The sequence below is a fragment of the Carcharhinus amblyrhynchos genome, chromosome 25 (genome assembly GCF_965287045.1).
Source record: "Carcharhinus amblyrhynchos chromosome 25, sCarAmb.v2.hapA, whole genome shotgun sequence".
NCBI classification, from domain to species: Eukaryota; Metazoa; Chordata; class Chondrichthyes; order Carcharhiniformes; family Carcharhinidae; genus Carcharhinus; species Carcharhinus amblyrhynchos.
Window position 1 is genome coordinate 13,830,840 of NC_137348.1, and position 19,162 is coordinate 13,850,001.

General features: G+C 42.9%; 1 protein-coding gene across 1 annotated transcript in view; it reads left to right on the forward strand.

Annotated features, from left to right (window-relative positions):
- The first annotated feature begins 7,109 nt into the window (after nucleotides 1–7,109).
- Nucleotides 7,110–19,162, forward strand: part of spaca9 (sperm acrosome associated 9) — a 35,937-nt gene continuing 23,884 nt past the window's right edge. Inside the window, exons 1-2 of the mRNA XM_080212241.1 lie at nucleotides 7,110–7,223; nucleotides 14,178–14,323. Of these exons, the coding sequence (XP_080068367.1) occupies nucleotides 14,180–14,323 (144 nt within the window). The 5' untranslated portion in view covers nucleotides 7,110–7,223; nucleotides 14,178–14,179. The remainder of the gene's footprint in view (nucleotides 7,224–14,177; nucleotides 14,324–19,162) is intronic.

Consider the following 19,162-nt stretch of genomic DNA (forward strand, 5'->3'; position numbering starts at 1 on the left):
CCATGCCCTCTCACCTTCTCAAGAAGTCTTGCATGGGGGACCTTATCAAACGCCTTGCTGAAGTCCATGTACACCACGTCCACGGCACTTCCTTCGTCAATGTGTTCAGTCACATTATCGAAGAACCCAACTAGGCTCGTAAGGCACGACCTGCCTTTGACAAATCCATGCTGACTATTCCTGATCATTGTCAAACCTCTCCAAATGCTCGTAAATCTTGTCCCTCAGAAGCCTCTCCATCAGCTTACCAACCACTGAGGTCAGACTCACCGGTCGGTAATTTCCCAGGCTATCTCTGTTCCCTTTCTTGAAAATAGGGACTACATCCGCAATCCTCCAATCTTCTGGAACCTCTCCCGTCTCCATTGACGATGCAAAGATCATCGCCAGGGGCTCTGCAATCACTTCCCTCGCCTCCCACAGCATCCTGGGGTACATCCCATCTGGTCCCGGCGACTTATCTATCTTGATAGAATTCAAAAGTTCTAACACATCCTCCACCTTAATATCCACAAACTCAATCTTTTCCATCTGCTGCAAATCCGTAGCAAAATCTCCCAGATCAGCTTCCACCGTGAATACTGAGGCAAAGTACTCACTGAGCACCTCTGCCATTTCTTCTGGTTCCACACAGACCTTTCCCCCTTCACCTTTTATAGGTCCTATCCCTTCTCTTCTCATCCTTTTACCTTTCACATATTTATAGAAGGCCTTGGGATTCTCCTTAATCTTACCTGCCAAGGTCTTCTCATGACCCCTTCTGGCTCTCCTAATTTCCCTTTTAAGCTCCTTTCTACAGTCCTTATACTCCTCAAGATCCTTAACCTCTCCTAGTTCCCTGAACCTTTTGTACACCTTCCCTTTCCTCCTGACTAGGTTCAACACAGCCTTCGTGCACCACGGTTCCCGCGACCTACCAAAACCCCCTTGTCTCATCAGAACGTTGTCATGCATAGCTCCAGACAAACATTCCTTGAATATCCGCCACCTTCCTTCGGTACTTTTCCCTAAGAATGCCTCCTTCCAGTTTATTTGTCCAAGTAACTTCCTGACTTCTTCGTATCTCCCCTTACTCCAAACACCTTCCTAGCCTGCCTGATCCTATCTCGTGCCAATGCAATTGTGAAGGAGATAGAATTATGGTCACCATTCCCAAGATGCTCTCCTACCGAGAGATCCATCACCTGCCCTGGTTCATTTGCCAGTACCAGGTCAAGTACAGCCTCTCCCCTCGTAGGCTTATCCACATACTGTGTCAGGAAACCTTCCTGAACACACCTAACAAACTCCTCCCCATCCAAACCCCTTACCCTAGGGATATTCCAGTCGATGTTTGGGAAATTGAAGTCTCCCATCATGACAACTCTGTTATTAATACATCTCTCCAGAATCTGTTTCCCTATCTGCATTTCAACTTCCCTGTCACTATTGGGTGGCCTATAGAATACACCCAGCAAAGTTTTCGACCCTTTGCTGTTCGTAACTTCCACCCACAGAGACTGTGTCATACAATAATTCAAGAGTTTGAGTACTTGTCCACTGTGTCAGTTGTTCTTAGTTCAAGAACGACATATTCTTCCTGCATTATGGTGCCAGAACTGAATACAATACTCCAGATAGAAACTAACCAAGATTCTGTACAACTAAAGCATAACATCTTTCTCTTTGTATTCCAACCTTAAAATAAAAACCAACATGCCATGAGCCTTTTTGATTGCTTTTGCTGCCTGGGCCCAGCTTTTAGGTGCAGAGGGACCTCGGGGTCCTTGTGCATGAGTCGCAAAAACCCAGCCTGCAGGTGCAGCAGGTGGTCAGGAAGGCTAATGGGATGCTGGCCTTCATAGCGAGGGGTATTGAATATAAAAGTAGGGAGGTCTTGCTGCAGCAGTATAGGGCATTGGTGAGGCCGCAGCTGGAGTACTGTGTGCAGTTTTGGGCGCCGCACTTACGCAAGGATATTTTGGCCTTGGAGGGAGTGCAGAGGAGGTTTACTAGGCTGATACTGGAGTTGAGGGGTTTGAACTATGAGGAGAGGCTGAATAAACTAGGCTTGTACTCGTTAGAGTTTAGAAGAATGAGGGGAGATCTCATTGAGACATATAAGATGATGAATGGGATGGATAGGATAGAGGTGGAGAGATTCTTCCCGCTCAGAAAGGATAGTAGGACTAGGGGGCACAGCCTCAAGATAAAGGGGGGGGCGGTTTAGAACTGAGTTGAGGAGGAACTTCTTCACTCAAAGGGTGGTGAATCTCTGGAATTCTCTGCCCGTTGAAGTGGTGGATGCTAGCTCGCTAAATATTTTTAAGACGCGGGTTGATGGGTTTTTGATAAGAGAGGGGATTAAGGGTTATGGGGAGAGGGCGGGAATGTGGAACTGAGCCACGACAGATCAGCCATGATCTTATTGAATGGCGGGGCAGGCTCGAAGGGCTAGTTGGCCTACTCCTGCTCCTATTTCTTATGTTCTTATTATGTTCTTATGAACTTCTTCACTCAAAGGGTGGTGAATCTCTGGAATTCTCTGCCCGTTGAAGTGGTGGAGGCTGCCTCGCTAAATATTTTTAAGACGCGGGTTGATGGGTTTTTGATAAGCGAGGGGATTAAGGGTTATGGGGAGAGGGTGGGAATGTGGAACTCAGCCATGACAGTTCAGCCATGATCTTATTGAATGGCAGGGCAGGCTCGAAGGGCTGGATGGCCTACTCCTGCTCCTATTTCTTATGTTCTTATGTTCTTATTTAGTGATTTGAGTAGATGGACATCCTTATCTGTTAACTACTTCCTAGTTTTAAGTTTCTCACCATTAACAAGGGATTCTGATTTGACTTTCTTAGATCCTAAGTGAATGACCTCACATTTTTTCACATTGAAATCCACTTATCACAGGTTTTCTCACTCACCCATTGTTGCCACCTGCTCCCCCTACATTTCTGTCTCAAGCGCAATCCATGGCCTCTCTCCAATGAGTTTAGACCACCCTTTACCCCTAAAGTGTGAGAGAGCAAGATAATTGGGTTACATCATGTTTACAGAGGGTATAATGTGGGAGTTTGGCCAGGAGTGCATTGGAATAGTCAAGTCTAGAGTAAAAAAAGCATGGATCAGAATTTCAACAGCAGATGAGTTGAGGCAGGGATAGAGTCAGCCAGTGTTACGGGGTGGAGGTAAGCTTTATATATTGATATTACTACTGCAGGAATTCTACAAACAAATCTAACAGTGTACTAAGCATTCCTGGAGGGTGGATGATTCATGAAGTATTACTGAACTGCTGAATTTCATAAGCCAATTTCTACCTCACTGCCTGAGTTTTAACTTGGCTGATCAAACTCATCGCCCCCTTTATAGAACCCAGATCATTTTCCATTCCATTGATACCACCTAATGCTCCTATTTGCAGCATGTATACTTACTAACGTGCTTAAACTTGAATACAACAATTTTTACGAGTTAGGAACAAGATCATTGCTTCAGCACTCAAACGTACACAGGAGCAGAAAAGACCTGTTTAATCCATCTGACAGAGCTCAGGAGTTCCAGCACAGAATGCAAAACTCATTACTTAGTTCTGCCAATTGATTTTCACTCCAAACATTTGCCCAACTCCCTTTTAAAGCTATTGATTTTATCAGCTTTTCTAGCTTCCCCAAGGTGTTCACTCCAAACATTCAAAACCTTCCATGAGAAATAGTTTGATATGTCCATTTATCTTCCCTTTTCTGAGTTTGTTTCCATTCAACTTTGTTGTCATTCTGTGGACCGTTGGAAACAGTTTCTCAGGGTTCAGTGATGTTAGGCTATTTAACACTGGTTGCACTTATAATAAATGATTACAATAAATTGGTTATTATAAGTTATTATATGTGAAAGGCCTTGGAGTCTTTCTGACATATATGGCAAGACAATATACAACTGGAAAATTTCCACATCTTCATAGTTTATGACATCATCTAGAGTCCAAGACAAAGCCTGTCTTGTTTCTTCTAACCATACATTATTCTAGAAATAATTCAAAATTGGGGTAACATCACATTAATAAACCATTTATTCTCATGGATTTATGATGTATCCTTTGCTATAAGATTTAAAGATGGTGATGTAGTAGTAATGTTGCTGGGCTAGTAATCCGGAGGTCCTGTTAATGCCCTGGGGTCATGGGTTTGAATCCCATCACAATGGTAGTTAAATTCAATCAATATATCTAGTCTCAGTAACAGTAACCATGAAAATAATCGTCGATTGTTAGGAAAAACCTATCTGGTTCACTAAAGCTCTTTGGGAAAGGAAACCTCATCTGGCCTACTCCAGACCCTACAGCAATGTCCTAGCAATAGCCTAGCCTCTGAAATGGCAGAGGCAAGTTGAAGGTCAACAAATGCCAGCCTTGCTAGTGATGCCCACATCCCATAAAAGAATTAAAAGGAAAAAGGAAGCTACACTGGAGGAATTAGCAAGGAGCTTTTGAAAGATGGACATGAGCAAGTAAATGGCTAACATGTCAACACCTTAGAAAGGGAAATTGGAGATTGTCAGTGGCTGGGGTGCCATTTTTGAGGAGTATGGGAATGATGGTAGATTTTAACTGTCTTTTTTTGGCAAATCAAATAAACTAAATTAAGTAAATGGAGAGACAAATTAAAAGGGGCAGACCCCAAAAAGGGAACGACCTGAAAAAAAAGCAGAAAGGAAACTTAAAACATTAAATCAAAATGTGGGATTAAAGGGGTCAATAATACACCCCAGCCCCTGCAATGCTCAATGAGCATGGAAGGCCTTGACGGTGACACCGCAAATTCCCTCTGCAGGGACACCCGGCCATGTAGCCGCAGTAGGCGGGTAGCCAGCAGTGCTGGACGACCCTTGGATTGCCCGCTACCTGGACCTGTTAATAGCTCCCGTGGCTAGGCTCAGGAGCAGGTTCACGGGGAGGTCCTCTGCCTTCTCTGTGCTCAAACAAGACTTCTTCACCACACAGGACCTTCAACCAATGCTATACGCTAGATACTTCGATGACTTTTTCTTCCTTTGGACTCATGGGGAACAATCACTGAAACAACTATATGATGACATCAACAAGTTCCATCCCACCATGAGACTCACCATGGACTATTCTCCGGAATCAGTGGCATTCTTGGACACATGCATCTCCATCAAGGAGGATCACCTTAGCACCTCACTGTATTGCAAGCCCACAGGTAACCTCACGATGCTCCACTTCTCCAGCTTCCACGCTAAATACGTTAAAGAAGCCACCCCCTATGGACAAGCCTTCCGTATACACAGGATTTGCTCAGAAGAGGAGGATTCAGATGCTGAAAGATGCCCTCAAAAGAACAGGATATGGCGCTCAACTCATCAATCGACAGTTCCGACACGCCACAGCGAAAAACCACACCGACCTCCTCAGAAGACAAACACAGGACACTGGACAGAGCACCCTTTGTCGTCCAGTACTTCCCCAAAGCGGAGAAGCTACGACATCTTCTCCGGAGTCTTCAACACATCATTGACAAAGACGAACATCTTGCCAGGGCCATCCCCACACCCCCACTTGCCTTCAAACAACCACACAACCTCAAACAGACCATTGTTCGCAGCAAACTACCCAGCCTTCAGGAGAACAGTGACCACAACACCACACAACCCTGCCACAGGAACCTCTGCAAGACATGCTGGATCATCAACATGGATGACACCATCTCACGTGAGAACACTATCCACCAGGTACATGGCACATACTCTTGCAACTCAGCCAACGTTGTCTACCTAATACGCTGCAGGAAAGGATGTCCCAAAGCATGGTACATTGGGGAGACCATGCAGACGCTATGACAATGAATGAATGAACATCATGCGACAATCACCAGGCAAGACTGTTCCTGTTGGTGAACACTTCAGCGGTCACGGGCATTCGGTCTCTGATCTTCAGGTAAGCGTTCTCCAAGGCGGCCTTCACAACACACAACAGCGCAGAGTCGCTGAGCAGAGACTGATAGCCAAGTTCCACACACATGAGCACGGTCTAAACCAGGATCTTGAGTTCATGTCGCACTATTGTAACCCCCACGACTTGCCTGGGCTTGTAATATCTCTTACTGTCCTGTCTGGAAACAATACACATCTCTTTAACCTATGCTAATGCTATCTCTACTCACATTGTCTGCATCTTTAAGACTTGAAAAGCAGGTTAGCTGTAAAGACTTGAATTCTAATCAGTATTCTGTAAACTGTGTGTGACTTTATATGCCCTTCTCTGATCAGAACCTTCCACACACATGACGAAGGGACACCATTTCCAAAAGTTTGTGGGATTAGTATCAAATAAACTGGTTGGACTCTAACCTGGTGTTGTGAGACTTCTTACTGTGTTCTCCGTGCCCCTCCACACATCGGGATTTTAAGTGCCGATGCTGAGAAAATTGAGGTCTAAAAACTCAAGTCACACCTCATTCAGAAGGCGTGACTTTTCCCAGGATCTTTATAGCAAGACTATCAGCATTTGAGTGGAAATTCTAATCAGTAATTGCAATGGGGATTGCAGACTGTGGAAACTCTCTACAGCGCACCCTATGGAGGAGCATAGATACGCTGACGGCAGCTTCTAGATTTTCGAATTATTTCAATTCGGACTCCCAAAGTTGCGCCTGTTTCAGGGCATTAATAACTATGAACATTGGCTGTGTGTGGACCCTACATTCACTGACAGCCACGTATTTCCGCTGTTAGTCTGCCGAATTTGTCCAAAGTCCGCAACATTGCTGATGATTTGAGTAATTACAGTGAACGTTAACAGCAAAAACCAAGTCAATGTAATCCAAGGTGTATTAAAAAGAACCATATTCACAGGAGGAATGAAAGACATTTAGCTAAAAGCATAATGGAAAGTGAAATTATTACAGCGCTCGATTTTCATACTGACCAACTGTATTATCGCATTTAAATGGGAGTCACGCCTAAGGAAACACATATGTATATAGATATATAATTATACGTGAGTGAGAGGGTTAACATGAATTACGTGTTTTTTGTTCAATCCAGTTGCTAGGTAATGAAGTTAAACAATGGTCACTACGTGCAGTACAGTGCCAGCTGAAATTGTATCCAGTTAATGTAACAAACTAACCAAGTTGGGAGGAAATAGTCCACCCGGAACACACAAAAGGCAACGAATAGAAATAAAGATTTGGGTATAATCCGAGATCCATTTTTCAAACTTTCAGGTAGGTTATCACAAAGCAATTGTTTCACTTATTAACCCGATGCATTATCAAGATGAAATATGTACTCTAAATTGCAAATTGTTTCAGTTAATATTCTTAACATCAGCGTATTTCATGAAGGTTGGCTTATTTTCTGACATTTAATCGCGATCATTTGAACCCAGTCCAAGATTAATTTCCTTAAACGTGAATTAATACCATGCCTGGTGTGAAGCCTGTCTGAGAGAGAACGGTGCATTGAAATGTTTGTGCTGTTGTTGGTTTTTCATCAATCTTCAATTTCATCGTCTTCAATAAACTCCTGCAAAATACTTTATAAATCGGGCAAACGCATTTACGGATGCTGATTGCGGAACTGCAATGCGATATTTCAATATATCTGCATTGTTTACGGTGTGTACAAGATTGTTCCAAATGCAATGCATACAGCATTATCGCGATACATTACAGTAACGTATGTGGGAACATTGTACATAGTGCACGAGTTTCACTCATGTCTCTTAGGTTTGCGGCTAATCATTATATGGCTACAATATAATTGTAACACCGAATTCTTATTTACTGCTTTTTCACCTGCACTTAATATCATTTGATGCTGAATTGTAAATTGTTCACTTGGATTTCTTCTTGGCCTTCTGGCAATGATTAAGCGTCAGATCAAGCCCAAGAAGGGGTGCAGGACGGGTCAACTTGGAATTTTTTTCTCTCTGTCTTGTGGAGACCATGAATTGGATTCAATTGGATTTTTAGTTTGGTTTTTGGAGCAAGCAAGGAATGGATTTTGCTTTGCCTCCCCCCCCCCCCCCCCCGCCGTCTACTCAGCGTTGGCTTTGTAACTTAAAGGGTGGAGTTAAAAAAGTTGCTGCTAGGTCTTTTGGTTAAGATCAGGCATCAGATCAAGCCCTAGATGGGGTGCAATGCCTTATCTTGACAGCTTGGATCTTGTTTGTCTCTGTTGTGGGAGAAATTGAACTGGATTCAATTTGAATTTGGGTTTTGGAGCAAGCAAGGAGACGGATTTGTCCACTCTGAGCATTGACTTTGTAACTTAAGAAAGGAGTTTTTGTTTTAATTCACCGAATATAAGGAGAACTCATTGTTGAGCAAACACTATATCATCAGTTGGGAATAGTTTTTAGCATATTTTAATGTAACAATATTGCCTAACTGTATAATCTGATATTTCTGGATGTAATTGATCTAATTAGAAGCTTCTCGTATAACAAACTATCTCATTGCCCTTTCTAAAGTCTTAACTTTCAAAGTGTGACTAGTCAAGTAGCCTCACAAAACATCACATTTTCAGCAACATTTATATAGCACCTTTAATGTAATAAACATCTTGAGGCATGAGGAGATGGGAATGGGGAGGAGATGAGAAGGAGTTGGATAGGGATAGGAATCAAGTGGAGATGGGCTGGGGTTGGATGAGGAAGAGATGAAGGTATGGGGAGGAATGGAAGGGGTAGGATGGGGATGGAGATGGGAAGGAGACGAAGGGAGTGAGATGGGGAGGAGATGGGTGAGGAGTTGGGGATTTTCATAAATGACCTGGATGAGGAAGTGGAAGGATGGGTAAGTAAGTTCGCTGATGACACGAAGGTCGGTGGTGTTGTGGATGGTCTGGAAGGATGACAAAAGTTGCAGCAGGACATAAATAGGATGCAGGACTGGGCGGAGAAGTGGCAGATGGACTTCAACGCGGATAAATGCGTAGTCGTCCATTTTGGCAGAACCAACGGGATGAACGAGTACACTATCAAGGGCAGGAGTCTTGGTAGTGTTGAGGAGCAGAAGGATCTTGGGGTCCAGGTCCACAGGACTCTTAAATCGGCCTCGCAGGTGGAAGAGGTGGTCAAGAAGGCGTATGGCGTACTGGCCTTCATAAATCGAGGGATTGAGTTTAGGAGTCGGGAGGTAATGCTGCAACTTTATAAGACCCTTGTCAGGCCTCATTTGGAGTACTGTGCGCAGTTCTGGTCGCCTCACTATAGGAAAGACGTAGAAGCTATTGAAAGGGTATAGAGGAGATTTACAAGGATGTTGCCTGGACTGGGAGGCATGCCTTATGAAGTTAGGTTGAGGGAGCTGGGTCTCTTTTCCCTGGAGAGACGTAGGTTGAGAGGCGACCTGATAGAGGTTTATAAAATGTTGAGAGGAATAGATAGGGTGGATTCTCAGAGGCTATTTCCCCGGGTTGAAATGGTCGCTACAAGAGGACACAGGTTTAAGGTGCGGGGAGGAAAGTACAGAAGTGATGTTAGGGGTAAGTTTTTCACTCAGAGGGTGGTGAGTGAATGGAATCGGCTGCCGTCAGTGGTGGTGGAGGCGAACTCGCTGGGGTCTTTTAAAAGACTTCTGGATGAGTATATGGGGTTTTATGGGATTAGGGGTTATAGATAGGTGTTGATGTGATCGGCGCAACTCGTGGGCCAAAGGGCCTGTTTGTGCTGTAGTGTTCTATGTTCTATGGGGATGGGATGGAAGAAGATGGGGAAGGGAATGGGGATGAGATAGGGATGGGCTGGGAGGAGATGGGATGGGGATGGGAAGGGAATGGGGATGGAATGGGAAGAGATGGGGGGTGGATTTCAGACGTTGGGAGGGGCAAAAGCAGTAAGTGATTTGAAAACAAGGATGAGAATTTTAAAATTGAATCATTTCTTGACCTGGAGCACAAACAGGGTTAATGAACACAGGGGAGATGGCTGAGTGAGACTTGATGCAATTTAGGACCTGGGCAGCATGGTTTTGAATGACATCAAATTTACTTACATAAATAAGAAAGAGGAGGCCAGAGTATATCCATTAGGGACACCAGAGGGAATCGTGCAGAGTGAAAAGGGAAATTATTGCAGGTGATTCTCTGACTATGATGCAAATGAAATCAGGCAATTGCAGTTCCATTCAGTCAGATGATGGTGGGGTGGTTTTGGAGGATGTTGTACTCTGCCATGTCAACAGAAAGTGTCAACAGAGCACCCAGAAAGCAGCAGCTAATAAGCTCTCATTGTTTCTCTGCTTCTTAAAGTTCACTGGTTTGACCTTCCCTTTGTGTTTTCTGCCTATCTCACTGAATGTTTCCATTGCATTGGTACTGATTCCAAACAGTACATGTTACAGGCACAGTCATTCATTTCTGTAATGATGTTGTGACCTGCCTGGCTAAAACTGTTGAACCTTTCCACTAAAATCTGTGGAGAAAGAATGGGTAACATGCAGGTACAGGCCCAGAATCTACAAGCAAAAAATAAAGCAGGATCCTTATTGGGATATTGTTGGCTCCCTTGGTGCTTGGATGAGGTCCCCTCACCCAGGCAAACGCTACTTATGCTCACTCCCACCTCAGCAACCAGCTCCACAGTCAGAACCGGAGGTGGGAGGCAATGGTGGAGGGGACATACCCTTCTGACTGCCATGGAGCAGCCCAGCAGTTGTGTTTTAATTTCATTTATTCTGTGTTTCATTTGCACCCTTTTCTACTTTAGTGTTGCCCTTGAGTTTTATGTTTAATTTATCAAGTGTAAAGACTGATGTGCATTTTGTCCCCCCACTCCACCCCATCATTTGAGGCCTCCTCACTAATAGAAATTTCATTTTGAACATTAAAGCCAAGTGTTGCTTTTACATTGACTCTTGATCGGAACTTTAAGGAATTTACACATTTAAAAGGTGGTTGGGCTTTTCTGATGTGGAAATGAATGGACGGTTCATGTGCAGATTAAAGTTTATTTTATTGGTAGGCACATGTGCAAACTCCACACAGTGACCCAAGCTAGGAATCGAGGTCATGACATGGTGTATTTCATTATAAATCTACCCCTAAATAAAGGCAAGCAGTTAATGGCATGGCTTCGGTGGGCATATATTTAAAGTAATTTATAGAAGAATTGGGGACCTGAGAAGGATTTTTTTCATCCAGAGAATGTTGGGTAACTGGAGCTCATTGCCTGAGAAAGAGTGGTTGAGGCAAAAAAATCTTCATCTCATTTTGGGCGGCACAGTGTCACAATAGTTAGCACTGCAGCTCACAGCATCAGGGATCAAGGTTTGATTCCTGGTTTCAGTCACTGTCTGTGCGAGTGTCTGAACATTCTCCCTGTGTCTGCGTGGGATTCCTCCCACAGTCCATGCTAAATTCTTCGTCAGTGTACCTGAACAGGTGCCAGAGTGTGGTGACTAGGGGATTTTCACATTAACTTTATTACAGTGTGAACATAAGCCTACTTGTGATGAATAAATAAACTTAAAACTTAACTTAAAAGGATATAGATATTTACTTGAAATATTGTAACCAATAAGAAGGCTATACAGACCTAAAGCTGGCATGCGGGATTAGGCTTGGCCAGCACAGACACTGAAGGCTGAATGATCTCCTTCAGTACTGTAACTTTCTGTGATTCCAGGAACGGCAGTAGCTGATTGGCAAATCATTATACATACACAGCTGATTTCCTTCCTATTGACTTCAATAGGCAGTTCCATTTGACTCCCGCTGTGTTTGAGAGCTGGAAAAAGAAAGAGATGCCTTATGAGAGGTGTAGTTTACAACTCCCCCTCCCATGGAACTGTGATACTCAAAGTGCAGCCTGAAATCCCAGACACAGAATTTATGAATGACAACTAAGTCTCACAAGTGGCAGTAAAACATACAAGATTTATTTTAAGTGCTTTCATAGTCTGAGCTATAAAAGAAAAATATTTAAGCTGGTGAAACTATTTGCGATGACTTTTCTATGCTGTTAAGGGGTATTAAGGGCAACCCTTTCAGAGGTATTTTGGCCATCAGCAGTGAGTTAGTTCGCTAACTAACACAGTTAATTATTACCTATTCAGGTGTTCAGCTATTGGAGATAACCTCCCTGGATATTATATACCATTGAAATTTGAACAAGAAATACTAAATTCAGAGTGAAAAGTGAAGGGGAGGATGGACTCTTATTATAATTATACATATCAGTTATAAAAGAAAGATGCTTGTGAAACAGGTTGCACTGATAAGCAAGTAAGTAAAGCAAATGAATCTTGATTTGATTTAATTTAATTTATTATTGTCAAATATATGAGTATACGGTGAAAAGTATTGTTTCTTGTGCACTATACAGACAAAGCATATTCCACGCAGGGAAGGAAAGGAGAGAGTGTAGAATGTAGTGTTACAGTTATAGGTAGGATGTAGAGAAAGATTAACTTAATGCAAGGTAGGTCCATTCAAATATCTGATGGCAGCAGGGAAAAAGCTTAAGTAAGTACTTTAAATTTGGAAATTAAAGTGAAATCTAACATTTGATAGTGTAATATTTTCAGAAGGGAAGAGTAACAACACTAAATTAGGAGGGATAGTAAGTAGCTATAGTGCAGATGGGAGCTGGAAGTTGAAAAGGGAAGGAAACAGATGAAGTGAATGGGCAAAACAAATGAAGAAGGGTGAATAGAATGCTGCCTTTATCACAAGTAGCCTGAAAGACAAAGGGGTGGAGGTTATGTTACAGTCACATAAATCTCTGCTTAGACTCCATTTAGTGTATCATATTTATTTCTTCAGAAAGTATATTTTGGCCTTGGAACATGGACAGAGCAGATTCACAGGAATGATAATGGGGCTTAGAGAGTTAAATTGCGAGGTGAGGTTGCGTAAACTTGGTTTATAGTCTCTTGAATTTGGTAAGTTAAGGGATGATCTGATTGAGCTGTCTAAAATATAAAAAGGATTCAGTCCAATAGCTGCAAATAAATCACTTCCTCTGATTGGGGGAAACAATAATGAGGGAACATATTTTTAAATCAAGAAACACCTTTTCACACAAAAGTTGATGGGAACCTTCCCTAAAAGGCTATGGAAGGACATTCCAAAACAGTGATCTATAGATTCTTGTTAGGTGAAGATACCAAGGGATATGGAGCTAAACTGGTTAAACGAGATTGAATTACAGATCAGCCATGAACTAAATGAATGACAGAGCAGGCTACAGAGGCAAAATGGCCCCCACTTCCTAAAGATTCTTGCAATGTGACAAAGCTTTATGAAAGCTGGTTAAATTGTGCTAGAAATATATCTCTGAGAGACCTGCATCTATCTTTTAATATCAGGTAAATAAGGTTTTTTTTTAGCTGAAACCAATCATATATACTACTATGGAAAATTTATTATAACACAGCACTCATGCTTTTTTGATTTGATTTGAATTGATTTATTATTCTCACATGGATTGACATACAGTGAAAAGTATTGTTTCTTACATGCTATACAGACAAAGCATACCATTCATAGAGAAGGAAATGAGAGAGTGCAGAATGTGTGTTACAGTTATAGCTAGGGTATAGAGCAAGATCAACTTAATGCAAGGTAAGTCCATTCAAAAGTCTGACAGCAGCAGGGAAAAAGCTGTTCTTGAGTCAGTTGGTATGTGACCTCAGACTTTTGTATATTTTTCCCAAAGGAAGAAGGTGGAAGAGAGAATGTCTGGGGTGCGTGGGGTTCTTAGTTATGCTGGCTTCCTTGCTGAAGCAGAGAGAAATGTAGACAGAGTCAATGGAAAGGAGGCTGGTTTGCCTAATGGATTGGGCTACATTTACGACCTTTTGTAGTTCCTTGCGGTCCTGGGCAGAGCAGGAGCCACACTAAGCTGTGATACAACCGGAAAGAATGCTTTCTATGGTGCATCTGTAAAAGTCGGTGACAGTTGTAGCTGACATGCCAAAGTTCTTTAGTCTTCTGAGAAAGTAGAGGCATTGGTGGGCTTTCTTAACTATAGTGTCGATATGGGGGGACCAGGAGAGGTTGTTAGTGATGTGGACACCTAAAAACTTGAAGCATTCAACACTTTCTACTTTGTCCACATTGATGTGGACAGGGGCATGTTCCCCTTTACGCTTTTTGAAGTCAGTGACAATCTCCTTTGTTTTGTTTACATTGAGGGAGTTCACTAGATTCTCTATCTCATTCCTGTACAGGTATGAATGAGCTGAAGGCTACTTTGCGAGATCTGGAACAACGCTACCTACTGTTCAAACAGCAGCAATTCACATTTGTTGCTGCCCTAGATCACACACGTGAGAATGCTCATGACAAGACCAAACCCGTGTCTACTCTTTCACAGGTAAACAATGTGTATTTATTTTGTTAGAGCTTCTCAGAAAGGAGGATTTTGCTTGAATCAGAGCTGTATTAACTGTAATATAAAACTATTGCACTAATATGTCAGATCAGGAGTGCAATCTTCCAAAGAAATGGCACATTGTCAGATTCTGATTTAAGACCAGCATGTTTCTCCCCAGAGAAACAGCCAATATTCTCTCCAGATCATCAGTACTTTGTCAAAAAAAGCAGGGAGGTATGTTTAGCACCATCATTCTTGAGGGGCAGAGCCAAAAGACACCAGCAAGGCTGAATCCATGTGGATTTTAAAGGCCACCCTGATTTCAAATTGAAGCTAAAGATCCCTCCCATGGACATTAAGACCCCTGATGTGGATATGCCGGCGTTGGACTAGGGTAAACACAGTAAAAAGTCTGACAACACCAGGTTTAAGTCCAACAGATTTATTTGATAGTAAACTCACTAGCTTTTGGGTTTGTCCCTTTGTCAGGTGAAGAAGGGACCTGACGAAGGGACAAAGCGGAAAGCTAGTGAGTTTACTATCAAATAAATCGGTTGGACTTAAACCTGGTGTTGTCAGACTTTTTATTGCATTAGGACCCCTGCCAGACAAGGGGAACATCCTCAAATCTCAACCACAGAGGGGCAACACTTAATGTACAGGTCACCACCTCCTATGCCCCCCACACCACTCACAGCCATGAAGATGACCTGACCCCACCCATCCCCCATCATCATTTGCATTGGGACATCAGAACTCCTAGCCCCACAATGCAGACATACTCTCCCCATCCTCTACTGCTGTGTAGACACAATGCCCTCCTGCCTTCATTGCCAGCTCTCTGCCTCCCCCAACATAATAGGAAACTCCTAGTGAGGTTACCTAGAGGCCCATCCCCTCACCCTGAACTCAAGCCCTGCCCTTGTTAGTGCCAGGGTGCCAAGGGGCTGTGCCCTACCATGTCCCTGAATATCTGGATAGCAATGCTGGCCTCTGCACCCCTGGCATGGTCATCTTGTCTGCTGGAGAGCAGTTGTGATTCCTGCCAGCGTGACACCACACCAGGGGCAGGGGGAGTGAGGGTAATATCTGACACCCACAAGTGAAGGTGTTAAAGCTGTTTAAGAATACTCAAAACTATTCAAATTGATGGTAATTAGATTCATGCCTTCACTAGCTGTGAACCCGATTATGTCACCAGCAGCAGGTGGGAAAGATCTTATTGTGAGAGCTCCCCAGCACAAACCCTCTTATGGCCTTCTTGTGACAGTTAACAGCATAACAGGACTTGCACCTGTGGCAAACAGGCCCTGCAATTCCCCCCCAACATATCACTAGAACTCAGAGAGATGCACCTGGAAGAAGCCTCATGCTTTCCTATCCCTGTAAATAGTTGATTTAGTTAATAAATGTTTGGAAGCTCCTGAATGCCTTGTTTCCAATCGTCCCTGTTGAGTACACGCTGACCATTTCTGACGGTACTTCACTCTTACAGGTGTTTATTGACTAGTGTTTATCTCAATTGAAACTCAATTAAATCCATTTAGATCTACATTTGACCTTCATTTAAATCTGAAAGTGCTTCCACTTAATGATATAGATCTATAATGAAGTCCCCACTATGGGCATATCAGATGGCATCCCAATCAACCATTCAGTATATTTATTTCACTGTTGTGAAGTCATTTCATTTTGAAACTTTTACGTAGCACATTGGTAGGCTGACATTTTGAATGTCGTGTCTTATTTCTGGAATCCTCCTGGGACCTTGGAGACTTCAGAGAATGGTAAGGATGATTTCAGGAGGAAGAGAAGAACTGAGAAAGATAACAGAAGGAATGTGATCCAGATTTGTAAAATTCTAGATAACATGGATATGTTACCTAACATGCTTGCTTAATGAGATTTTGAGTTTAGAATCATATTCCTGAGGGAGGCCATTAGCTTGGTGAAAGAAATGCATACAAGTTGATTTTGCAGTGATCAGCATAGCTATGAAAGCACAAAAAAATCACAAATACCTCATTAACCCATCACTGTATCATATTTATTTATATTTTGTGATGACCTTTGACCCTAAAGCAGTAGGATAAGGAAAATTTGTCACTTCTTTAAAAGGCTGGTGGAATCTGTAACTGCTTTTAATAATGTCTGGAAAGGACTTTTAAGAGTTTGCATCAACAGCAAAGAGAAAATGTAACTTTCTTGGATAATAATACATGGTCCATGTGATTGGGCTACTCTTGACCTGGAAGTAGTACCAACAGAAAGGAAATTAAGAGAGAAGCAGTGTGGCTGGCATACACAAGGGGAAAGCAGTGGACAGAAAGGAGAACTACAAACAGAGGAGCTGAAGGTGATGGGTGCATGGATGCAGACACAAAGAGAAAGCAGGCAGAGACAGAAAGAGGAATGCATCAAATTCTTGTGAGAGGAAGAAGCGTAACACTCTTTGGAAGAGGTCAGATTTTCTGTTTGGTGGAAAAGGAGACAGAAGCTCCTGGAAGCACTATGTGAGCTGATTAAGAAGATCTAAGACACGGAAATCTATGTGAATAGCTGAGATACTAAAGAGCTGGATGTTTTCCCAGAAGTTGCTAAACTATACACACTGGCATGATATTGGTTGATTGGTTGAAAAAGAACTCTGGAAACTTTCCACTATCAGGACTGTGGTGATCTGAAGGTGAGTGGATTTGTGGAAGTGTGCTTGCTGATGATAGTACACTTGAAACTCAGAGGTGAAATCTGCTGTCAGATAAAACTCCTGACCTAACCTATGTGAATAAAGATCAGCTTTTATGGAGCTGTGTAGATATGTAATGCCATACATGTTGAAGGGGATTGCTTATAGTTGTGTAAGGTGTATCTGTATTGTATCGAGTATTTACAGTGATATTTACTGGGGAAGGAGGGGGGTGTTTGCATTGGCATTGTCACTGGATTAGTAATCCAGAGATCCAGGCTAATGCCCTGGGGACCCAGGTTTGAATCTTGCCACGAAAGATGGTGAAATTTGAATTCAATAAAAGTCTAATGATGACCATGAAACCATTGTCAATTGTTGTAAAAACCCACCTGGTTCATTAATGTCCTTTAGAGAAGGAAATCTGCTGCCCTTACCTTGTCTGGCCTACATGAAACTCCAGAACCACAGCAATGTGATTGACTCTCAAATGCCCTCAAGGACAGGCAATGAATGTAAGTTGTCTCATGGACAATTTCTTCTTTCGGAGTCATTTGCTTATTTTGGTTTGGTTTATCTTCCCCCATGGTGATTCTAACATAGAAAATAGGAGCAGAAGGAGGCTATTTAGCCCTTCAAACCTTCTCCACCATTCATTGTGATCATGGCTGATCATCCAACTCAGTAACCTGTTCCCGCTTTTCCTCCACATCCTTTGATTCCTTTAGCCCCAAGAGCTTTGTCTAATTTCTTCTTGAAAACATGCAATGTTTTGGCCTCAACTACTTTCTGTGGTAGAGAATTCCACAGGCTTATCACTCTCTGGGTGAAGAAATTTCTCCTCATCCCAGTCCTAAATGGTTTAGCCTGTATTCTCTATCTGTGATCCCTGATTCTGGACTCCCCTGCCATCGAGAACATCCTTCTTGCATCTACCCTGGTCTAGACCCGATCAGTGAGTGTTCATTCTTCACATGCTCAAAATTCAGCGTATATCTGTTGTTTCATATTAGAATTTTATGGGTTTCTATGAGATTCCTCCTCAGTCTTCCAAACTCCAGCGAATATAGGCCTAACTGATTCAATCTCTCCTGATATGTTAGTATGTTCCTTGACTCGTTGAAAGGTGGAATTGTGTGTTAATTACACCAAGTGAGTATTTAATTTCCAGAACCAAATAAAGTTTAAAATGAGCTATCCCTCCCCCCCTCAACTTTTCCCAGTGTTTATTTTACCTCAGATTTTTGTTAATACTGCATTTTGTGGTGAAGAAATACTTTGAGCCTTTTATCTTCATAATATGATGATACTGGCGATAAGGCTGGCACGTTATGGGGCAAATTTTCCCATTCCACCTGTAACGGAAATCAGATTGGGCGAGGGGCAGACCATGGAAAGGCCCATTGACCTCAGGCGGATTTCCAGTTTCAGGGCAAATGGAAATTGCGTCGTCAATGGAGATGGGAGAGGTTCCGGAAGATTGGAGGATTGCGGATATAGTTCCTATTTTCAAGAAAGGGAACAGAGATAGCCCGGGAAATTACCGACCGGTGAGTCTGACCTCAGTGGTTGGTAAGCTGATGGAGAGGCTTCTGAGGGACAAGATTTACGAGCATTTGGAGAGGTTTGACATGATCAGAAATAGTCAGCATGGATTTGTCAAGGGCAGGTCGTGCCTTACGAGCCTAGTTGAGTTCTTTGATAATGTGACTGAACACATTGACGAAGGAAGTGCAGTGGACGTGGTGTACGTGGACTTCAGCAAGGCATTTGATAAGGTCCCCCATGCAAGACTTCTTGAGAAGGTGAGAGGGCATGGGATCCATGGGCCTTTGGCCTTGTGGATCCAGAACTGGCTTGCCTACAGAAGGCAGAGAGTGGTTGTGGATGGGTCTTTTTCGGCATGGAGGTCAGTCACCAGTGGAGTGCCCCAGGGATCTGTTCTAGGACCCTTGCTGTTTGTCAATTTCATAAATGACCTAGATGAGGAAGTGGAGGGATGGGTAAGTAAGTTTGCTGATGACACGAAGGTCGGTGGTGTTGTGGATGGTCTGGAAGGATGCCAAAAGTTGCAGCAGGACATAAATAGGATGCAGGACTGGGCGGAGAAATGGCAGATGGACTTCAACGTGGATAAATGTGTAGTCGTCCAT